The sequence below is a fragment of the Canis lupus genome, chromosome 1 (genome assembly GCF_048164855.1).
Source record: "Canis lupus baileyi chromosome 1, mCanLup2.hap1, whole genome shotgun sequence".
Taxonomy (NCBI): Eukaryota; Metazoa; Chordata; class Mammalia; order Carnivora; family Canidae; genus Canis; species Canis lupus.
The window spans coordinates 26,660,309-26,685,391 of NC_132838.1; the positions used below are offsets into that span (position 1 = coordinate 26,660,309).

The window sequence follows — 25,083 nt, forward strand, 5'->3', positions numbered from 1 at the left end:
TTTTCCAAAACAGTTATGGTTGCCTTGTCATTACCACCTCCATCACCCTTTGAATTTCTTTTTATTCTGGTGGTGTGAAAGGGCATCCCATCTCGGGTTATTTTGCCCCTTCAGGATTTTTTACTCCTATTCTTCCCCATTTCACTATGAGGCACCATCTTCCACCCACAGCTTCAAGCCAAAATCTCCAGTCATCCTGAATTCCTCTTCCCTCCGTTCACATGAGTAGGTCCTGTTGGTTCCACTTCCAAAACACATCTTTTACACTCCATCTCCACCACCGCCTCCATGGTCCAAACTACCGTGTGTCTCTCAAGGCTCTCACAGATCTCCCTCTATCCCTGCTAATTTGCATCCCCACTCAAGTGCACAAGCAGAGACCATGACCTTCCTGAGACATAAGTCAAATTCTGGCATCCCCTGCTGAGAAGCTGGCTCCTCTCTACCTCCCAAACCTCCTGTTTACTAGATTTCAGCCACATGAGCATCGGTGTCATCTTTGACCATGTCAATCCCTTCTGCATACGCAAAGGAAGGCTTTCCCTCAGGATGACTGCCTCACTCTATCCTTTTAGGACTCAGTTCAAAAGTCTCACCTCCATAGAGAGGTCTTATCTATGTTAGGACCCCACACCTAATTACTGCAGCCACTTACTCTTGAGTATCACTGTGTTTTTCCCTTCACAGCAACTCTGTAAGATAATGGGAGATTCTGGTGTTCATTTATAGTTTGTCCATTCCACCAGAATATAAGTAGACATAAGGCAGACATTGTGTTATTTTTATCACAGCTAAGTTCCCAGTACCTCGCAGAGCGTCAGAGAAGTCATTCAATAAAAGTTTTTGAATTAATACATAGATAAAACCATTTCTTTATTTTTTTTAAAAAAAGTGTAAATGTGGCTACCACAGCATGAAAACACCCCAGAAGGTATGAGAATGACATGATAAGGATTCACTCATTTCAAGCAATGACATGAATTTCACACGAAGTCAGATGAACACCTTCCCTCAAATATAATGAGCATTCCTGTGGGCTCACTTGCTCTGGGAATAGTATACATCTATGAGGAGTATGTTTTTTATAAAAACAACAACAACAACAACAAAAAGATAGTAGAACTGAAATAGGGACATTCAAGGAAATGAATAATGTTATACTAATCATTGTTTATAAATCCAAGTCCTAATCCAAAGTATGTTACAAAAGGGAAGTCAAAACTAATGTTATTTTTATACCTCTCACACAAACAAAACTTCTAGAAGAGCTGAGAGCCTAGGAATTTTAAAGCTTTTGCACAAGAGGCAGGAATTTTATCTTTTGAACGAGAACAAAAATCTAAGGACACACAGAAAGCATGTCTTTTAAAAACTGATTTTCACAGTAATTATTCTATCCATTTTTAGTAATCTTTATATTACTTTTAAGTATATCAAATTAATTCATTTATTTCCCTGTTAATAAAGAAAAGGTACATTCACAGAATTAGTGCACTTAAAATAAAAAGTAAACAGAGAAAACAGGAGACCTACAGTCCATAACCTCTTTAAGGCCAAGTTTGATCACCTAAAAAAACAAACTTTTGCTGATTTTACAACTGTTCTCATTCTTCATGTTGCAAATATGCCCGGTTTAGCAGGCCAGCTTTTTAGGGCAGCTTAACACAGGATCATCCAAAAATATGCTGAGACTTTCAGGTTGCTGTTATAGAGTCCATGGAATTTTGTGTGTAATGTTAAGAAAACCCTTTCAACTTTGACGTTCACCCCAGGAGCATCCGTCTCCCAATGGGTATCGACCCAGGATTCTTAAGGCTGGATTTCATCAGGTAAGAGGGCAGTCCGTTCCTCCTCTGTGCCCAGGATATTTTCGAGCTTAGATCTACATTGAAGGAAAAAAGCACAGAACCTCAATATTCCTCATCTTAAAAAAAACAAAACAAAAACCCAGTACTACACTCTACCTTCCCCCTCAAATGTATCTACAAAGTAATGAGGCTTAGAATGCCCAGAAATCTCCTGACTGGAAGAATGGGTAGGAAATGGTTATTTCTTTTCCACTCCCATAGGCTGATTTTTAAAGGGTAAAAGGAATTGACCATACCTTCTTCTCTGTGAGTGCTCCCACAGATAAAACAAGCCCATTGTCACTCCCTTTAACACAAGTGAAGAAGACTAGTTAATGTCAATTCTCCAAGTCACATTTCTCCACAAATGTAAGGAAGATAAAAATAAAAGACTGACTACTCACGCTTGTCATAGCCCAAAGACCCTGTACAGCAGCTGCCCATTCAAAACCAATTTTCTCATACAGAAATCCACCCAGGGTTGGTCCTAAGAAAGCACTAACAATGAAAAGGAGGAAGAATATTAAATAGCATTAAAAAAATAATAATAACTACTTCCTAAAGTCTGCAATGATCCCTGAATCATGATCTTCATTAAACTGGAAGTGGACGTACTAAGGACAAAAGCCAATTCCTGGACAGAGCACTGGGTGGAGAAAAAAACTGTATCTGAAAATAAAGATGTCCAAAGTTTTTAAACAATTCTAAGGATGCCTGGGTGACTTCGTGGTTGAGCATCTGCCTTCGGCTCAGGGCAAGATCCCGGGTCCAGGGATCAAGTCCTGTATCGGGATCCCCACAGGGAGCCTGCTTCTCCCTCTTCCTGTGTCTCTGCCTCTCTGTGTGTCTCTCATGAATAAATAAAATAAAATCTCATAAAAAATAAACAATTCTAAAATTATAATAACTGTTTCTGAAAATTTTCACAAAAATTTTTAAAAGTGACACACCCTCAAAAGAATCTTTATACTATTCTCTCTCTGCTTCTCCACATTCGTATTTAAAATAACTTAATTCAGTACATATATATTGAGATATACTATACAGTGCCAGTACACAGCTATCCCTCAGGTACAGCAAAGAGTAAAAAAAAGTAAATGAATGAAGAAGTGAATACATTTTTAAAACTTGAGACATGATCCTATTAAAAAGATTTAGAAAGAGAACTTTAAAAAGACAAAACAGGGACGCCTGGATGGCTCAGTGGTTGAGCGTCTGCCTTTGGCTCAGGTAGTAATCCTGGGGTCCTGGGATTGAGCCTCATATTGGGCTCCCTGAGGGGGGCCTGCTTCTTCCTCTGCCTGTGTCTCTGCCTCTCTCTCTGTGTCTCTCATGAATAAACAAATAAAATCTGTTAAAAAAATTTAAAAAGAAAGAGAAACATAGAAGACCATGTTGATGATGTTTTAAGACCACTGGTATAACCATCGACCTGGGAGCTGGAGGGTATGGGTTAGGACTCCAACTCTGCCCTAAATGAATTAGGTGCCTTTGGGCAACCCATTGGACTTCTCAGTATCAATTTCTTCATGGAAATGAAGATAGTATTTTCCATCTCGCAGGTATGAATCAAATGCCTACTCACCCAACTGACCACATTGCGCTGAAGAGACCTGACACAAGTCCCAAGGTACTTAATCCTTCTTCAAAACCATTTTCACTGCAGAGACACAAGAGTAGATCTGTTATGAAAGGGGAAACCTACATGAAAGCAAAGAGTATGTGACAGAGAAGTTAAAATAGATTGGAAACGATCTGAACAAAACCAACAGCCAGGACACTCCATTTCTAATATGAAAAGCTAATCTAACTCGAAGGAATTTTCATAGTTGTGTTTCCTTCATGGTTTTCTAAAAAAAATTTATTGCATATATAAAGCATGATATTAAGAGTCATGACCCATTTGCATGAAGTCTCATAAAAATATATAATTAATGAAGAAATTCTTAAAATGAGATGAACATGCAAAGAGAATAAGGAGAAACTTCTGGAAAACACAGAGGCAGCTCCTTATGGCTCGGAGAATTGTTGCCTTGAGCCAGCAGAGCTAGCGCCATTCTTCCCGCTCCAGTTCACTTCGTGTTCTTCATTGTCATGCCTACTAAACAAAAGACTGGTGGCCACCTGACAAATGCCTGGTATGATACTGTGATTTATAATGAAAAATATATATTTGGTCTTCCTTCTATTTCTAGCCAGGAGCCCCCAACACCCTTGGAATTTCCTAAGTGATGAAAGCAATTTCAAGTGCCTGTGGTTATGTTTGTGAAGTGAGTTATAGGGGCTCCTTGCCAGAAGAGTCAACCATGTGATTAGAAGGTGAGAACCCATTCCTCCCTCTGAGGAGGAAACAGGGGCTGGAGGTTGAATCCATGGCCAATGGTCATTGACTGAATCAATCGTGAGTATGTAATGAAGTGTCTATAAAAACCCAAAAGGATGGAATAAGAAAGCTTCCAGGGTGGTGAATCAGAACCCTTTCACATACATGCCAGTATGCAGGAGCCCCAAACCCCACAAGGACAGAAGTTCCTTTGATCAGGACTTCACCCTTTGTCTCTTTTCATCTGGCTGTTGATTCATATGCTTTTATCTCTTTTGTAGTAAACCAGTAAATCTAATGAGTACACTGGTTTTGTGAGCTCAGTGAATCACACTAGCAAATTAATTGAATCTGAGGAGGTTGTCATGGGAACCTCTGATTTCCAGGCCACTCAGTCAGAAGCACATGTAATAACCTGGACTTGCAATTAACACCTGAGGCATAGGGCAGTCTAGGGGACAGAGCCCTTCACATGAGGGATCTGCTATTCTCTCCAGGTAGATAGTATCAGAACTGAATTACATTGTAGGACATCTACTGGTTCTGGAGAGTTGCTTGGTGGTGTTGGAACCACCCTCATCCCCCAACACACTGGAAATGGTACAAGAATCATTTCGCCTGGTCATTGTATGCCCTCGTATGGACCTTCTCCATGAGAAGGAAACATTGCTCAGGCCTTTCCATTGTGCTTTGGCTTTTCAAAAGTAGACGTGTTCCTAGGCATAAGCCAAGCCAAGCCTCTATCCACAACTCATTTTACCCATCACTGGATTATTATTACCATATACTGTCATTGATATAGTACTATTGTATATACTATTTATATCACAATATTGTGTGATATAAAATCATGAAGATTTGGTCTTGTGAAAAAAAAATCCAGCATTCTACAAAACTGAGAAATTCAAGAAAGTGTGTGATGCCCCCTGCTATTCACAACACAGTTCCTCAAGCACAGAAGTAACTTACTATGCACAACTGAGGATCTCCGGGATAGTTGGAATTATACTCATCCCAGCAGAGATGCCATTTAGGACTAATATTAGCACCAGCAGCCAGAGCTGACTGCAAAAGAGTTTTGGAGAAAGGAACAAAACAAAACAACATTAGCATGCTGACAAGATACAAGCTTCATATTAAGGCAGGCAGGCTGAATCCCAGGGCAGCTTGTTTCATAGAGCACATGACTGGTCTGCCTCATTTCCATCTGACCCCACTTCATTCAGTGACAGTGCCCTCGAGCTCCTTACAGTTTGGTGGTGGTATGGGGGGAGGAGTGGGAATCAATTCACCACAATATCTCAGTTCCTTTGGTCACACATATCACATGCCTAGAGTCAACATAAGAGGTTACCACCATACGACATCTTCCCAAAACTGGCTAAATATTAATGTTGCTCCTTCAATCACTTGGCTTTGAAATTCAATTGACTAAAAAAAAAAAAAATGGCATAAAGGGAAGTGGCAGGAAACAAATTTTGCTCCATTTCCTGCACTGTGCCACATACTTAACATCCATTTCCCCACTGAACAGCAATATCCTGCCAACTAAAAACTATGATCACCTCCTTTTTTGTAGGGAAGACAATGCAGGCTGCTGGAAAGTAAATGATTTGCCCAAGTTCCCATATCTAGTAAGTGGCAAAGGCAGGATGCAAACCCAAATCTGAAGGATCCTGAAATCCTTGCTGTTTCCGTGTTACACTCCATCCCAGAACTACCTGAAAAGCTTTAAGCACCTTTTATTTTAGCAAATAAATTACATTTAACAAGCTCTAACAAGCAGTGACTACATGCTAAGAATGATATAGACAGAAAAGAGGGTCGCCCAGGTGGCTCAGCAGTTTAGCACCTGCTTTTGGCTCAGGGCATGATCCTGGAGTCCCGGAATAAAGCCTGCTTCTCCCTCTGCCTGTGTCTCTGCCTCTCTCTCTCTTTCTCTCTATGTGTGTCTCTCATGAATAAATAAAGTCTTAAAAAAAAAAAAAAAGATTTGATCCCAGTCTCAAGGATAAAGAAGGAATAGAAAAAACAAAAACATATCATAAGAACTGTCAGCTAAAAGTAGCAACAAATGCTATTTTTAAAATAAAGTACAAACAATCGTGCAATTGAAACACAGAGGGAGAAGCATCATTCTTTTCATTTGATACAGATTTTAGACATTTCTATTTGCTTGTACCACTACCTCCTAGTAAGGTAAAATACTGCCAGTCTAACAGACAACTGTAGTCCTAAATCAAGGTAATTTACTGAAGTAATAAGGTTCAAAATACAGAGCCATGGCAGCATCACACCAAAAATTTCTTTAATACCTCTTAATGCTATTCAGCCAAAAATACAGAAGGAAAAACATTACCTTTTAATGTGCAAGACTGGTATAGGTCCTAAGAGCATGTAGCATCCTGCTGTGATTATGTTTCCCCAAACCAGAAACCATTTCCTTAGATGCTGGTAAAGAAAAGGACAGTCAAAAACAAACAAACAAACAAACAAACAAAAAACCTCTTGGAGTAAAGCACCTCCATAAACAAAGCACATGCAAAAAAATCACTGAAGAACACAAGCCATGACATGAAAAAATCCAAATACACTGAAAAAAACCAAAACTTTACATTTAAGAGACAATAGGTACATGACAAATAAAAAAGCAAGGACAATATACCCCAAGATAGGGAGTTTCTAAGAACAAGCATTCCTTGGGAAGGGAATGTACTGTAGATTTTGCATATGATGAACAATTCCAAAAATAACAATTTAAAAAGCAGTCACAAGGAACCACCTGGTAGATGCAATACCTGAAACATTCACATTATTTAAAAAGTACCCAATAAAATTATTCCTTTTAAACTACTTAAATGCAGGCTGAAAATTCTAGGGGCAAGATATCTGTTCAGTGACAGAAGATGGTCTTAAATGGGAGTTTTTCTGTTCAAAAAGTCTAATCCAATAGTTTGTCAGCAACTTCAGCACAGACCCCTTTTTTCCCAGAAGAAGCAATTAAAAGTGAATTTTCTCAGAGCGATGGTAGGTTGGAAGACACTGGAACCTCTTTATTGACTCCAAAAATTGAATATAGAATTAAATGTTGTTGCCCTTTAAAAAAAAAAAAAGATAACATAGAGGCGATGGTTGTGTTAATTAACTAGATGGAGAGCACCTTTTCACAATGTATTTAGATCTCAAATCACCATGGTGTAAGTTTTGAATACCTTATAATTTTATTTCTCAGTTATACGGTAATAAGCTGAAATTTTTTTAATTGAATATCAATTCTAATCAATGGACCTCTAGAGTTCCAGAGGTACAGTTCCAGAAAGCCATTGGTCCAAATATACAGGAGTGATTCTTAAGTGTAGATTCAGTGTACATACTGGCATTTTATCACTTAGTAGACCAAACAATGGCGAAGAAATGGCGTAGGATGATGCCAAACCCAGGAATACCAGTCCCACATAACCAGCTGGTAAGTTAAACTGTAAAAGAAATTTTGTGTTAGAGTTATGTGATTAAGTAATTTTTAAAATAAACATAAACCTTTTCTGGCCACTTCTTCAGTTCTTATTATCTACCATGAGCCCACACTTCCTAATTTTGATCTTACTTTTATAAATGGATTTCTTTTCCTATAAGGGGAAATAAAAACCTTACCAGAGGTCAAAAGTCCAAGATGTCTTGCTTTGTAACATTTTATTTTGAACGTACAACTTTGCTTCTATGAATCATAGCACTTTTTACGTGTATACCAGTGCTTCATCAACTTTAGGGCATATTAGAATTACCCGGAGAACCTGTTAAAAGAGGTTCTTATTTGAAGCAAAGTGCTAACATGCCTTGGTTCAAGGGATGGAAAAAAAAAAAAAAGAGAGGTTCTTAGACTTCAGGCCTAGAATTTCTGAGTCAAAAGGTATGGGATGGGGCCAGATAATTTGCATTTTTTATGTAGGCTCCATGCCCAGCATAGAGCCTAACATGGGGCTTAAGTCATGATCATGAGATAAAGACCTGAGCTGAGATCAAGAGTGGGACACACCTGACTGGCTGAGCCTCCCAGGTGCCCAAGGAATTTGCATTTCTAACAAGCAACCAGGTGATGCTGACTGTCTACAGACAGAAGTGCACTGGTATAGTATCCATTTCAAAGGAATGCTAATATCTAATTAAAGATGATATATACACGACAAAGGCTTTTCAAACAGTAAGCTACCACACAACTCTGATACTGTTACTACAGCCAGCATGATACAAACACATTTCTTTGCCTGAGTTGTTCCCACCTTCCATAATTTCCTTAACTAATTTTCTTAAGTAAGCCCATGAAATCTAGGGCCAGGCCCTAAACTCATAGTCTCCAGATTTATCTTTTTGGGTATTTCACATACACAAAACTGTCTCTAGTGACTTCAATGAGCTGTGTTTCTGGTAACTGTGCTTTTGGAATACCAGTACCTCACAGAAAGTCAGTATGGGCTGCAATGAGAGTTCTGCCTTTATAAACACATATTAATTCCTCAGTATAACTATCAGGTAATGTACTTTACCACATTATTAATCATCTTTTTTCAGAAATATCTAAGAGCAAATTTCTACAACATCCAACTTTTAAATTCAACATTTTCCAGCATTAAAAAAAAAAAAAGATGGAGACAGACTCTTGACTCCTTTCTAATATCCCAGATTAATATATTCCATAGTCATTTAATTGTATGTAATAGCTGAAAAACTAAGTGGACTCAGAGGGGATCTGTTAGAGAGGAACATTAAATGAGCTACTGAGTCCCCCAACTGTCTCACTGGAATTTGAACAAGTAGAGGAAAGTATTCTTGTCCAGCAGCCAGGGTGATGCCCAAGCCAGACCTATGATCACTCCAGCAAGACTTTGAAAAGGAGACCAGTATTCAGGCCACTTAGTGAAAAGCTTCTTTTGTTTACCATGAATCAGACCCCCAGTCACAGTAATGTAGCAGAGGGAAGGTTACATGCTACCCAGATATGCAGTTCTTATCATGTCTCCTTCTCAGCCACTCAAGAGCTCTTTCCACCAAGAAGGGCCCAAAAGCAAGCAATTATACCCACCTTCTACAGTGGAGAGCTCTTTGACAATCAGGCTACCTACCTTCTCCAGAACAAAGAGAGACAGTGTAGGATCAAGGAAGCCAAAACATGAGCTGAGTGAGTTGATGACAAAGGCTATGAGTGCAACCTTGGGTAAAGTGATGAGTTTCCAGAATGAGTGTTCGCCTGGATCAGAGTCTTTGGGTAAAAATTTAAAAAAAAATAAAAAATCAGAGTAATTAAAATTTTGACCTATTTTGAAAAGTAAAATTGCTAAGGCCATCTTTATCTGGTAATCAAAATAACCGCACCTCTGAGTTTGCCTCAAACTGCATATTATCTATATTTGCATATAAATTATTTAAACCTAGAAGCCACATTGAGTTTCCTTAAAAACAGTTTCTCAAATTCATAAAGAATCAACTGGAAGCAGAATGAGAGGAGAAGAGGGGGATCTTAGGTTATTAGGTTATACCTGAAAAGCAAGTGAGGCCTTCCCTAGATGGGATAGAGAATACATAAAGTTAGATTTGGTGCATGGGAAGAGCCAGAAGCTTTACTGAGGAACTATGCGTGTATGCTGTGAAGGGATCTGAATTCATCACAGAGCATCAGTTTTTTTTTCTGATAGCAAAGAAAACACCAGATTGAAAGGGGGTGCTACTGAATCATGCATAAATTATATTGGAATTCATGGCCAACGGAGCACAGACCTCGCTTCTAGCATTCCCCTTGCGGGAACCCAGCTTCTTCACTATTCCCAGCAACAGGAATGTCATGACTCCTTTCTTTTTCTCCTGCTAATCTGTCAAATTCTATTCACTCTGTAAGGTTTGGCACTGGCCCACAAATTTTACCTTCCTCTGTTTCCTACCACACTTCCAGTCTCTACCATACATTTTAGCATCTAAACTACATTTCGTTTTACATTGTTTACTATTGTCTGGTGATTTTCCCGATTTCCAGTTAAGTTATTGAGCAAAATCTTTGCTGGGTCAGGTGCCATGCAAAATGTGGGGCAAAGAAAGGCAAAGAAGACAAACTCAGCCCCTGTCCTCTCAGAGAAATTTCAGAAAGGATTGGAGAGAGCTAGGATGGAACTAGGAGGGAACCTTTTGTAGCCTATAAGAGGACTGTCTTAAAACAAACAAACAACAGGGAAAGCCATATAAAGAAGGCTTTCCTAAAGCAGTAATATCTACGTTGGTGCCCAAAGCATGAGCTTAAGATGAGCAAGTGAAGGAAGAAAGAATAAGCCAGGCAGATTATTCCAGGAATGGTACATTCCAAGACTCAGAAGTCAACAAAACTTTTCTGTGTTTGAAGAAATGAAGGGAGAGAAGCAAAGCTGGAGGATGGAGACTGGAGCAGGGGGCACCAGCAGAGTGGAGAGAGATCATAATGTAGGTGCATGTTTATGCAAGACTTTGTAAAATACACAGGGAAACCTGAGAAACTGCTAGGGATTCCAAACAAGGGGTAAGAATCAGAGCTGTGGTTTAAAGAGACCTCTCTGTGGCCTTGTGAAGAATGGAGACAAGGGGACCAGTCTGTAGAGGCAGGCCAGAGATGATATTGACCAGGTGTGGACAAGGAAGCTCTTCGAGGGCGAGGATCAGCACTTGAATATCCTCATTTCTCCAAAACACCTGCCATGGTTCATCACTTAATTCTTGGTGAATAATGATCCAGTATGGATCAAAACATAAAAAATCACAAAGAATGGTTCAAGTATTTTGAGTCAGGATAAATTTAGACTTGGTCAGGATACAACAGATAAAGTTAAACCACGATGGTAGTTTCTCACTCATCAGCCAAATATTGAACAGTGAACTAAATGTGAGCACAGTCCAGGATGCTCAACTACAGAAGGTGTGCAGTTAGACGCAGAAAGAGGACAAACACCACCATATGGCTTGGTGCAATAGCGCCAGAAGGGAGACTTCATTTGGTGTGGATTTTAAATAGCTTATTAAAGATGTTCATTAGTTACCTTTGAGATACAAATGATAGAAGATCAATTTTAATCAGTTATATATTTTTGCATATAAAAGGGGCTATGTATTTACGGTATACGATAAACTATTATGGCAGAAATGGTGACCTTCTCTAAATCCAAACTGGGAAAATTGAGAAATCACAACGGGAATATGTAAGAACATCCAAAGAAACAAATAATGAGTTTAACCAGAGGAAGAAGCCCAAGTAATGAAAACCTATGGTGATATCTACTTCAAGATACATATAACAGAATCACCTGGGGAGCTTTTCCAAGCTACTTGGGTTCTCTTTCTGCTCCCCACAATTCCGATCCACTCTTTTAGGGGGGCATGACCCCCCCTGGTTGACTACACTGCCACCTCTAACAGCTACTGTTAGAGGTGGGGAAGCAGGGAAGGAAGTGGAGTGCCCATTAGGTGTGAGGGGGCAGCGAAAACACCGATCCCTGCAGCACTACCGAATCAGCATTTAGTTGGGTGATGGAGAGGGTTCAGAAACACTTCCCAGAAAAGGCAATACAAAGTAAGTTTTGAAGGATGGGGAGGGGTCAGAGCAGATGGGATGGGGAGAGATTTCAGATCATGTGATTCTTCTACTGAAATCTCACAACAGCTCCTCATGGCTTTCAAGATAAAGCTCTCATTTCATGGATTTTGGGATTTTTAATAAGAGGATTGGTATGTCCATGACTGTGTTTTAGAAATATTTCTTTAGAGCAGGACAGAAGACTGGACTTGGTGAGCAAATACAAAGGATGAGAGAGCAGGAGGGACTAAAGTTGACTTTCAACCCCCCAAAGCTAGAGCCACATTGTCTATGAGTCTAGAAGGAGGCAAAGGAGTGGGATAGAACCTTGTAGGACACAAAATTTATCAATATCATCAAAATACAAGAAAAATTTAATTCTCTAGCTTCTATCCATAAGCTCTCCCCAAACACTAATTTTAACAAATATTCCTTAATAGGAACACCTAAATCTGTATGCACAGTCTTAACATTAACAATCTAGGAGATTTTTTTTAATACCAGTTTTCCATCTAAATAGAAGATCCTTCCACAGATGAACAGCAATTCTGCCAAACCATATTGTTCCTGAAAATATAGCTACCTGGGACTCTGTTAAGTTCAATGAAAATGCTAGGAGATTTTAATCGAGGAATAACAAAAATGAAGAGAAATAACTGCCAAGTACCCAGGCTGATGGCAGTCAAAGGGGGCTGCAAAACATACCACATTGTGGGGGGTTGGGTAGGGAGGAGATGAGGAGAGCAGACCAGGACTCCAGGAGTAACAGATGTTGGGGCCAGTCCAGCACCTAATCATAGAAATTCTACATATCTTGTCCTACCATTAGTTAGTAAGTCTTTTTCTCTAGAGTACAGGGTTGACATGACTCTTTTCCCCAATGCGTGAGACTCTGGCCTGGGGCCAGTTTCTTGATTATCAGTCCAGTGTTCATCTGTGAACCAAACAACCAAGATGCTCAGCTACAGAAACCACTGTCTTACATGTAGAAAGATGACAAGCACCACCCTGCGTTTCAGGGTGGTATTGCCTCTCTATATTCTCTAGCTCTCTCCTCTCTAGCCTTCACGTTAACTCTCTAGCTCCGTTCCCTTCATCACCTGATAAGGGTCAAATGCCAAAGATGTTACTAGGCAATCTCACTGTAATAAGAATAGCCCTGGCCTGGTAAATTTCATCCACAGAGAAGGAACTATCAATGAGCCACATGTACCTGATGAGGACACCATGCTCTGTGCCTTCCTGACTGTGCTGACTCTGGCATGTTCCTCACAGTGACCTTGGCAGCTATGTGCATGGAGCTGTTACAGGATAGGTTGACTCATAAGGGGCATGAAGGTTTGAAGCCAGGGTGACCCCTATCACTGCCCAATGTAGCTCTGTGTCCTCCCACCTGGGACGACCACTGGGAAGAAGGTCTGACCTCGCCCTTCTGCCTAACAGCCTTCTGAGAAGGTATTACCATGTGCAGCATTTGATAACTTGTCATTTTGAATAGTTAATTAAGTCCAAGAAGATCTGGTGAGCACCTCATATGGTGATGTTTTATGATGAGGAATTAAATATCTGCTTAGTTCTAAAGGTTAGAATTTGTGATATAAAGAAATTCATATAAACTGCCTATAGCAACATTTTTGAAAAGACAATAAGTTCCTTCAGGGTGTTCTACAAATCTATTATTGATTACATAAAGTAAAAGTACTTGTTAAATTGGCCTCCTACAAAGGCATAAAAATACTTAAATTTCAGATTCTTAAAGTGAGTAATAAATGCAGTCTTACCATAATTAGGTAAAATGTACATGTTGAGTGGTATCATCAGCAGAACTATGCATCCCAGAAAAATAAAAGGCACCTCATAGCCAAAGGATTGATACAAGAAGCCACCTAAAGGAGGCCCTAACACTAGTCCCAGTCCAGAAAAAATCTCAAGACTTCCCTAAAAATGGGGAGGGGGGGAAAGAAAATTGAGTCAATATAGTTTGTTTGAAAATTTTTAACAAATAAAGATTTAATGGACACTATCTGAAAAAAATTCTATCCACTTCACAATATACACACACAAACCCACACAAGCCCAAGATGAGCCAAAAACTTACATATACATATAGAAATACTAGAAAAATAAAATATGGCAGATTTTTTCTGGTTTGTTTTTTAATCCTTATGGTAGGAAGTTTTTCTAATTGTAACATAAAACTCAGATGACACAAAAGAAAAAATTCATAAATCTGGTTACATGAAAATATGAAAAACAATGGTTAAGTACATCAAAAAACAAATGAACAGGGAAGAAATACTAACAAAGGACTAATTTCCCCAAATATATCAAGAGAGCTAATACTAATCAGCGGGGGGAAAAATGAATAACTCAACAAGAAAATGAGCAAAATGCTATAAGCAGACTCTTGACACATAAAACAAAATACAAATAGCCCTTGGGCATGTATAAGAAAGCTCACTCTCACTTTCAAAAGAAGCAAACGGTTAAACTACAAGACACCAGTTCTTACCAATCACCTATTAAACACTCTGCTGCAAAGAAAATGAGGAAAGCAACACACTCGTACACTGCTGGTGAGTGAACAGAAGAGGTAACTTGTCAAATCTATTAATATTACAAATGCATATACTCTCTGACCCAGAATGCTATTCTAAGGATTGAATTTATGGGTACAGTTGTAAAGATGTGACATGGCATATGTGCAAGCTTATGTGTTGTAGCACACTGTTTGCATCAGCAAAAGATATAGACAATCTGACTACTTATCAACAATCTCAATAAACTATGGATGTATGTCACCTCCATACAGTGAAGTACCACATATCGCTGCTAAAGGAAAGTAAAGAGTAAGAAACTCTTCACATACAGGCACAGAATGATCTTCAGGATCACTGTTAGTATATCAGCAAAGTCTCAACATTGTAGAGACTATGCTAGCACTAGTGTAAAGAAAACAAAGGAGGAAGGAATCATGGCCTGTGTATGTGTGTGTACATGTTCATACATACATGGAATCACTCCAGAAGGAACCTATAATCTCTGTGCCTTCTGGGAGAATGATTTTGGACTGCATGCCTGGACAAGTGTGTCTATGAAGGTGAGGACAAATAACATACAGGATACATTCATTATATTCTGTATTTCCTTTTGCAACTTCTGAATTTTGTACTGCATAAAATTCTTCTTTGTTAAAATTAAAATAAACAAAACAGTGCTATGGAAAATATTTTACTATTAAAAAAATTCTTATAAAATTGCACCATTTTAAATCAATCTAGTCTTCAGCAGACTGTGGCTTACAACTGTATATCCTCAGATTTTACAGAGGACACAAAAGTAGTCCATTGAAAACTTTCAATTTCATAAAGAATATAAGAATTCTACATTTAGGGATGCCTGGGTGGCTCAGTGGCTGAGTGTCTGCCTTTGGCTCGGGGTGTGATCCCAGGTCCTGGGATCCCTGAGTCCCGCATTGGGCTCCCAGTGGGAAGCCTGCTTCTCCCTCTGCCTGTGTCTCTGACTCTCTTTCTCTCTCTCTGTGTCTGTCTGTATGTCTCTCTCTCTGTGTCTCTCATGAATGAGTAAAACCTTTAAAAAAAAAAAAAAAAGTCTACATTTAAGCACAGGGAAGCCATCCAGGTCAACTACCATGTTAGGTGTATCAGCTTTTGGCTGCAATTTTCATATAGAAACGTGGTACGGTAACATGAATATTCCCTGTTAATCAGATAATTGATCAAATGGACTATTGCTGTCATCACAGGAATTTCTTGGGCAGCACTTTCCAGAGCGTCCCACAGAACAGCAGTTCTTTAAGAGTCAAAAAGTGTTTCCATAGTCAAACTGAGTTGTGGAAAATTATATAAAATATCTTTACTACAGGATTTCTCAGAGCCTTAATACACTCATGTGAACTGGCATCTCTAAGCTGGAGGACAACAGATGTGTACTCCTAACATTTCACTCACAAAACCTTGTTTTACAGAGCATGTCAATGAACTAGTGTTCTTCTGAATCATTTTTGTAAAATGTGTTTCTGGGAAATGTAAGCATTACACCTGTCACAGTGGCCATTCCTGCATGCCCAATGGCTAAGGAACCCAAAATGAACCTAAGCAGCTAGCTGGCTATAGATACAGATATTTAACCAAAATTGGGAAGAAATAATTACCTAAACAGCAGTGTATTTAATGGCCAAAACTATAATATTGAGTAAATATGGGCATTCTTGGTACTAAGCTGATGAGGTCCTAAAGTCTAGAGGACAATGATTTATTCTGAGGGCTGCATTTGGTCTTACAGACAAGCCACAGACCCTTTAGGAATGCATGGGTCCAGAGGAGAGGCCAGAAGACAGCCTGCTTGGGTCAGAGGCAGTAGCCAAGAGCTGGGACAGAAATCTGGTATGTCACTAATCCTAGGTATTTAGCATCTAGCCAATCTATGAGAATGTGTGTCAGTATAATGTTATCAAGTGATTGGGGAAAAAGTAAGAGAGCATGCAAGGCCTTCAAGATCTCTATGATTCCTTCCATGAATCTGGAAAATGGAGGGGAAGGACTCTCGTGTAAATCAAGTGTTTGACCATTAGGGATAACTCTTCTAAAGCCAAGAAATGCTGGCAGCTCAGTTTCAGCCTGGGCTACAGAGAGACAACAAAATACTACTGGGGAGCTCATTTTGTTTTGTTCTTAATGGCAAAAAGAATACTTGAACCACATTTACCTGTCAAACTGCTCATTCAGGGGATTCTAAGCTTAGGAAGAGATCTAAAGAAGACTAATGATACTTTGGCGACAGCCTGCTGCTGTAAGTAGTAATTGGGTTAAAAAGGTAACCAAAACACAGAAAATAGAAAAAAGTAGATCTCGAAGAATGGATGTCAGCATTAACTTGGATAGGGTAAATATTTTAGCCTACACTAAGAGGAAAATAGGAAATGTGTATGAAATACATACCAACACCGTAGCCACACTATTTGGAAAAGCCTTTGCAAGAATGGAAAAGGAAGCAGTTATTGCTGCCGCAAAGCTGACTGCATCTGCCATTCTCACCAGAAAACACATAGCAATAAAAATTGGTCCTTCTGGAACTTTATCCAATACACTGAAAGAAAACAAGGCAATTTTCAAATGCATGGTGGGAAAAACAGTAGTATCTCACCCATAGTCCTTACAATAAATCTCTTTAGAAAAGGTTTTTTTTTTTAGTTGTTTTGTTATACTTTCAATAGAAGTGAATTATCTCTCTCTTTTTTTTTAGTAGCAATCTGAGTCATAATGACAGTTTAGTTGCCCTTTTGTGCTGACATAATGGGCCCTCTACACAGTAACACTAAATTGGCTTTTTGAAATATGTAGAATCACTCTGACAAGAATATATACAAAAGAAAGACTTCTTGGTCTCAGGTATGCCCCAGTGGTGGAACTCAAATCTTTAAAAAAAAAAAAAAAATGCAGAAAATAGATGATCCCTACTTCCCCTGCAAAAAAAAAAAGAGAGAGAGAAAGAGAAAGAGAGAGTGAGAGAGAGAGAGAGAGGGAGAAAGTCAGCAAAAAGAAAAAAAAAGTTTGATATGAAGACTTCCTGGGCTTACTTCATCATTATCCCACCATACTCTTTTCATTTCTCTATGTTCTCCCATGAAGTTGTGTTGGCTCTTCCATACTATTTGCCACTACGTGGCTGGTAAAGGATGCTAAACCTTAAGAACTTGTGAGCTATTTTGCCTCTGGCACTTATTTTCTCTCTTCCAGGAAATAGCAGTGGAGGGAACCACAACACAAGGGAGCACATGACTCAAGCCTGGCCAATCAGAGCATCCCCCACCTCCAGTGCCCTTGAGGCAGGGATGGGTCACCACCAAGATCAGGCCAGTGGCTCCATTCTGCGAATCTACTGGAAGCTAGGAAAAGTGAGGAGCTGCTGGGCAATTCTTCCTATGGATGCCGCTGGGGAATTCTTGCTACCACAAGGGGACAGTTTGTCCAAGAACAAAGCACAAGAAGAGGAAAGCAAAACCAGGAACTTGAGAAAGATTTCTGATTACATTATTTTAACATCTGTATCCTGATGTGCTCCAGCTGATTCTTCAATGCACTGTGTGCTTGAGCCAAAACATATCCGTGACTCAAAAAAGTGAATTAGGTTTCTGTCACTCACACTGACAGAAGTCCTAATGAACAGATTCAGAAGCCACTTAATGTTAAGTCCTTAGAAGACTCCTTCCTTTATTTGTTCTATCCTCTAAGCACCCAATTTCCTTCACCCATAGCTACATGCTGAGCAGGCAACAATCAACAGTTCTGATGGATTTAAAAAATCCATTAACATTTTAAACTGAAGGTAAATTATAAAATCTGTTCAAGCTCCCAAACGTATTGGAACATGACTTACCCAAAGAGAATTGTAACTCCTCCTGAGACAAACATTCCTGCTACAAACATAAATTTTGCTCCAATCTGTACAAGCTGTAAGAAATGTCAGAAAAGAGGGATAGATTGATGACTGTTATGAGTCTACATCCACATAAACAAATCCACTGTATCAGAACATACAAGATTTGGGAAAGATATATACAATTAATATAAGATTATAATAATTCTTTAAAGGAATGACAACATACATCTCTTCAAACATGGAAGAAGTGAAAAATCAATCAACTTATTATGGTCAGAGAAAGACCAATCCCATACAATCTCACTCATATGTGGAATTTAAGAAACAAAACAAATGAGCAAAGGGGAAAAAAGAGACAGAGACACAAACCAAGAAACAGACTCCTAACTCTAGAGCACAAACTGATGGTCCCCAGAGGGAGGTGGGGGTGGGGAACACGGGTGAGATGGGGATGGGGATGATGGAGGGCACTTGTGAGGAGCACCGGGTGTGGTACAAAGTGTTGAATCACTGTATTGTGCCCCTGAAACTAACATTACACTAATGTTAACTAATTGGAATTCAAACAAAAACTTAAAAAAAAAAAATCAATCAACCATAAGAATGGAACAATCAACAGTAGCATAATTCAAAAAATATAATGATAGCTATTTCTGTATCAATAGAAATTCTAGATTGATAAATTAGAATAACTAATTATGAACATATAAAAATTAAAATGTTCTTTAATACTTACATATTTTCCAAATACCAAAGATGCCAGCAAGTCAAACAAAGCATAACATCCAAAGATCATACCCGTAACTGTATTGCTGACTCCTTTCTTCTCAGCCTTTAAAGAAACAGGAAAGGAACAAAGTTTAAAAGACAAATTCTCATCCATGTGGAAAGATGGAGCTATTAGATCAGAGCATTGTTTTATGGTAACGTTTATCTACATAGCAATTTCACAGATTGTTATTTTATTTTTTTAAGAGTTTATTTATTATTTATTTGAGAGAGAGAGCACAAACAGAAGGGAGGAGCAAATTCCCACCTAGCAGGGAGCCCAGTGTGGGGCTCCATCCCAGGAACCTCAGCCAAAGGCAGACACTCAACCGGCCAAGCCACCCAGGCACCCCCAAATATTATCATTTTAAAACAAGCAGAATGGTGAAGGAAGGGAAGCTATAATAAAATCATTTCTGACATGAAAGCTATTCACTCACCACACCCATAAAAATTGTTAGCTTTATAATCTTGAGAAAAGAAAAACAGAACCGAAGGCAATGCATTTCACGATTTCAAAAATAAATTACAAGAGTGCCTGGTGGCATAGTCAGGTAACCATCTGTTGATTTCAGCTCAGGTCATATTCTCATGGTCATTAAATCAAGCCCCACACTGGGGCTCTGCACAGGACATAGAGTCTGCTTAAGATTCTCTCTCTCCCTTTGCCCTTTCCCCCACCCCTATTAGCATGCTATAAATAAATAAATAAATAAATAAATAAATAAATAAATAAGAAGCTGAAGTAACTAAAACAGCATGGTACTGGCATAAAGATAAACCTATGGAACAAATTAGAGAGCCTAGAAATAAACCACACAGTCAATTGATGTTCCACAAACAATGAAGAAAGGATAGTCTCTTCAACAAATGGCATTGGGAAAACTAGATATCCACAAATAAAAGAATGAAATCAGACCCCTGTCTTAACCTACTCACAAAATTGACTCAAAAAGACTTAAATGTCAGACCTGAAACTATCAGACTCCTCAAAGGGGGATGCTTCTTGACATTGGTCATGGCAATGATTTCTTGGATTTGACACCAAAAGCTCAGTCAACCAAACCAAAAGTAGATAGATGAGATGAGAAGTCATCAACTGATAAACCAAAGAGAGAGGCCTGAACAGACCCCTCCCCCACAGTCCTCAGAAAGAACCAACCTTCCCAACACCTTGATCCCAGACTTCTAGCGTCCAGAACTGTTAGACAATGAATTTGTTGTTTAAGCCACCTGGCATGTGGTACTTTTGTTATTGCAGCACTAGCAAACTACAACAGGTACCTCAACGGGAAGATATCATCAAAGGAGTCAATGAAGACATGGAAAGAAGATGCACTGGTCAAGTCACATTATCCACGTTCTTTGCTTAATGGATCTAATAAGTATTTAATCCTGGAGTCTGGCATTATTTATATAATAGCTTTGCAACTAACATTTATTTGGACTCTCACTATGAGCCAGAATCTCTATTAAGTGCTATTTTACATGCTTTCTAAAAACAGTTAAATGAGGGATGTATTTTTAGCTGGCTACATTTTATAGATGAGGACACAGACTTGCAAAAGTTACACAGGAAACCATGATGGTTTCCAACCTGTGCAGGTTCCCACACTCACTATGGAGATAGGATGGTGACTTCAGATATCCTAGAATCACATTCCATGGCAGCAGCCAAATATCACTTTTGGAATGTGGATCCTGCTTCACATTAGAAAAGCAAGAATAGCTATTAAAAGCAATTTCTAGTTCACATGTTATCCTGTGACAAAGAAGGAGGGTGCCAGAAAAAGGATGAGTAGAAATAGGAATCCTGCACCAGAATTTAAAAAGAGCCCTATTTTTCCTTGGTCTCATTAGCTCTAGCTAATAGAAAGGATACATGCAGGAGGAAAGGTAAGTTTTACCAGCACATTTGGCAACCACAAGGCTTTATTTTAATAAAAAATAAAAAGGATCCTAGATACTCTTTGTATCTAGGTCTTTTAAAGTTAGAATGCTCTCTCCCTGCCTCTGTCTTCAGCCTTCCCTCCTGTAAGCAAAAAAAACTAAATCAAAACTTAAAAAGCACAGCATAGGGAATATAGTAAAAAATACTTCAATAACTGTAGGGTGACAGACGGTAACTATTTATTGTGGTGACCACTATATAATGAAGAGAATTGTATAATTGTTATGATGTAGACATAAAACTAATGTAACAATGTATGTCAAGTACATGTCAATTTTTTAAAAGATTGGAAAAATTATTAACAAAATAACAAAACACAAATCTACAGTCTTGTTCTTCTTTGTATTCCACTAAGGAGAAGCTAACGTTAGTTGCTAGCCAGGAAATACCCTGCTCACTGGTTGCTCCAGTTACTCCAGGTCCTCTCTGTCCTAATTACAGAGGCTCAACCTATCATTATATTTTCCAAAACCCAAAACTGATCAGGCTACTCAGTCTTGTTCAAACACCTCTCTGTTTTCTTTTCTTAAGCTTTTATGTATTTATTCATGAGACACAGACATAGGGACAGAGACATAGGCAGAGGGAGAAGCAGGCTCTCCGTGGGGGGCGGGGGGCGGGGGGGGGGGGCGGCCACTCAGGGATCACGCCCTGAGCCCAAGGCAGCTCAACCACTGACCAACCCAGGCGTCCCTTGTTCAAATATCTCTGATAGCTTCTCGCTGACATCTTTGGCATAAATGGAAGGACCCTTGCATTCTAGCTTCCCCTGCCTCCTCAGATTTGCTCCTGTGGAACTTCTCTTCCATCCCAGGCCCAAGCCACATCAAGTTGTCTGCTTTCCTCACAGAGAACATGCTATTTACTTTGCCTCTGTTGTTCACCTCGAGAACACATTTCTCAAGACTCACCTTGGATTCATCCTGTGAAGTCTCTTTCAACACTAGCCTTTTTCTCCCTCCCTCACCACCCTCACACATGACAAAATTAACCATTCCTTTCTCTTAAGAGTCTCCTAACAATTTGAACAGCCTTTTGGTAAAAGGTGCCCAAATACTCTGCAACTTATTTTTTTTTTTTTCATATTTTCTCACTCCCAGTGGATTGACAAGAGAGGTAAGTTTTCCAGATCTCTTTTTTTGTCCTAACTGCATCCAATGCCTGCATGCCCTGGAGGGGGAGGCCATTAACCCTTCCACTCCCATTCAGTAAATAGAACTAAATCAAACTAGTCACTGAACTTCATCAGGAACGTGATGAGATCCTCACTACTCTGCCTACATTCTGGATTAGCTACAGATACCAAATGCTATAAATGTGTGCAAAAAAACACTGAAAACTAAAGAGCACTGTAAGGGTATGGAGTCACATTGTTCCTCTAGCAAAGAAGCCATTTTCATCCTCCTTGGTAACACAAAAAATGAAGGGCTACACATTATTAAGGCAGTTAGAGGACCCAGAGGGATCAGTGCAATTAGACCTGAGGCTTTGGCAAAGAGTACAAGGTAAAACTCAACTCAGCCAAGCCAGGACCATTTCTTCCATGTTATATCCCACCCACATCCAGAGTTCATGTGGATTCTCTACAAGTTAATTCCCCCTTGAGTCTGTGTCATGACCTGCAAATCCACATAAAAGGCAATGATTGGAAGGAGCTAGCCAATATTAACCAGAATTCCTTCTTGGCACCAACCACTGCTACTAGATTCCATAAAAAATTCAAGCCGGAAAAAGGGATTTACTGGGACCATGCCTTCCTAATTCCAAAATACTACTAAGTTAAAAACTCCAGGAGACAAACTTCCCGTCTTAGCAAAGACCTTTTGCAATAATGCTAAAATCTCAGTTACTAGACCACCCCCTTTGTTTTGGTTGCAGAAACCAAAGATTTATCAAACTACATGGTGACAAAGCAGTCCTCAGAAGGTCAATTATATTTAGGTGAGTTATCTCCCAAGAGGATTTTCTTTCTGACTGGATTTTTTTTTTCCCTCTGGCATCAAGTATTACATCAGAAGTCTTTCTGCTGTGGATCCCTGGGTGGCTCAGCAGTTTGGTGCCTGCCTTTGGCCTTGAGGCATGATCCTGGAGTCCCGGGATCAAGTCCCGCATTGGGCTCCTTGCATGGAGCCTGCTTCTGCCTCTCTCTGTTTCTGTCTTTTTCTCTCTCTCTGTTTATCATGAATAAATAAATAAAATCTCTAAAAAAAACAAGTCTTTCTGCTTATCAAAGTTCTATGCATCATCTTTACTAAATGCAGATTTGTATATTTTACACACCATAAAATGAAATAATTCATAGGGCTTTTTAAAAAAAATTAAAGTTCATAAAAATGTCTCACCTCCTTGGGAAAAAAGGGTCCTAGGATAGAATAGCACATCATAGAACCCAGGTTAATGGAAGCTGCTGATATCAGTACAAAGAACTGTTCTCTGGAAAGCTGTCTGGGTGTCTCTCTTGTATTTCCCAGAGAGTCATCACCTTAAATGCAAACATGGTATAATTACAGGCACATAATTGGGACTTTTGATTGAAGTTTCCAAATGTCACTTCTGTGCACTCTGAAGATAATGTCTGCAGAACTAAAGGCTATTTTGAACATAGCACATTTGATCAAATGTAACACAGAGCTTGTACATCACTACTATTTTGAAAACATTTTCAGGGCAGAATTTATCAAACCATCTGGTCTGTTTTGCCTTCTCTATTTCTTCCACCTTTAATAAATTCCTTCAAGAAGGATGAGGCAACAAGGAGATCTCTACAGTATAATTTCTCAAGTCACCAGCTTCATATGCTACATGAGCTTAAAATGTTCTAAGCATGTCATGTTAGCTGTTCATTAAGCATTCTAGGGTAGTATTGAAGTGAAGTGAAGTGTGAGGAAAAAACAAGCTAAAGCATTCAATTGGGGAATGAATACTTACAATGGTATGCTCCTGGAAAGACATGTCTCACTAATACATACATCGATACATATTTTACACTAATAACTAGCCTTTTGCACTGATTATTTTCATACTTACTTCCAGGGCTACGTGCTCATTTAATTTAAAGACAATAGGTCAGTTACTCAATTTCAAATATTCATTTTTAAACTCAACAGCTTGAGAAAAAAGAAATGTAGGCATGAAAACTTTACTTGGTTTGCTCTACTTTTCAGAGGTTGCCACTGCAGTCCAGGAAAAAAAAAAATCTGTGCAAGATGAGGAAGTCTCAAGAACCTTTATAAAACTTCTGGAGTAAAGGGGGGAGGGAACTAAGAGAAAGTTTAAGGGGGAACAGTAGGTGCTCCAAACGCAGTGCTTTACCTTTGTCTAATGACATCCGTATTTGAATGCATTCCCAACTTATAAAAGCTGCGCTACAGAGGAAAAAAGTCAGGAGAGACCTCGCCCCGGCCCTCCGAACTTCAACCCCTTCCGAGAGGGCAGAGGCTCAGAGCCGAAGCCCACCGCCAGGCCCCTGCCTCGTCGAATCTCTCTGAAACAAACCGAGCTAAAACGAATTCAATCGTTAGGGAGAGTCAGGACCCACGCCACTAAGGGGTGTCCCCCCGCACCGCTCTCGGTCACCTCTGGGGGGGCGCGGGCCCTCTGGACCCCCCGGCGCGTCCATGCGCGGCTCGGTGCACGGGCTCCGGCGCCGCAGCTCCTCCGGGTCCAAGCCCGCGGACTCCGCCTCGCAGGAGCCCTCCGCCGGGCGGCGCCCGCTCAGCCGGACCTCGGCACCGTGGACCCTCCGCGGGGCGGGGCGGGGGCCGGGCGGGGCGGGCCGGGGGCGGGGCCTGAGCGGGCCGGGGGCGGGGCCTGAGCGGGCCGGGGGCGGGGCCGGGCGGGCCGGGGGCGGGGCCGGGCGGGCCGGGGGTGGGGCCGCGCTGCTGCCGGTGGTTGTTTTGTTTTTTTTTTTTTTAAAGACGCAGGCTACTATCATAATCCACGCCCTTGGATAGGCTGTGCTTTTCATTCCGTATAGGGTGAGGTGGGGGAGGACTAGTCTACATTCTAAGTAGGTGAACCCCCTCGTTTAAAATGAATAAAATGTTTTTCCACTAAAGGTGAGAAAGGAAACTTACACAGACACAGAAAAGAGGCCGCCACCTTACTGTCATCATCACAACCTGCTGGCACACACACACAGAAGCTTCACTTAACCTCACCTTATTTACTATTTGGCAACAACTAATGTTTGAGGCCTGGGAAATTTTTG

At 39.9% G+C, this 25,083-nt stretch overlaps 1 protein-coding gene across 4 annotated transcripts; it reads right to left on the bottom strand.

The window, feature by feature from the left end:
• Nucleotides 1–852: 852 nt before the first annotated feature.
• Nucleotides 853–24,608, bottom strand: SLC18B1 (solute carrier family 18 member B1). Of its 4 annotated transcripts, none has more exons than XM_072824013.1 (14): nucleotides 24,450–24,606; nucleotides 23,216–23,355; nucleotides 18,891–18,986; nucleotides 18,152–18,225; nucleotides 16,714–16,861; nucleotides 13,534–13,690; nucleotides 9,288–9,424; nucleotides 7,545–7,646; nucleotides 6,530–6,621; nucleotides 5,140–5,235; nucleotides 3,433–3,507; nucleotides 2,252–2,345; nucleotides 2,105–2,154; nucleotides 853–1,882 (listed from the first exon to the last, which is right to left on the bottom strand). In XM_072824013.1, the coding sequence occupies exons 1-14, from the start codon at nucleotides 24,490–24,492 to the stop codon at nucleotides 1,810–1,812; spliced, it is 1,377 nt and encodes a 458-aa protein (XP_072680114.1). In that variant the 5' UTR covers nucleotides 24,493–24,606; the 3' UTR covers nucleotides 853–1,809. The 4 variants fall into 4 exon arrangements, with proteins under 4 accessions (XP_072680114.1, XP_072680123.1, XP_072680131.1 ...); XM_072824022.1 differs by lacking the exon at nucleotides 24,450–24,606 and adding an exon at nucleotides 24,186–24,334; XM_072824030.1 differs by lacking the exon at nucleotides 23,216–23,355 and having other exon boundaries at nucleotides 24,450–24,608.
• Between the last annotated feature and the right edge of the window lie 475 nt (nucleotides 24,609–25,083).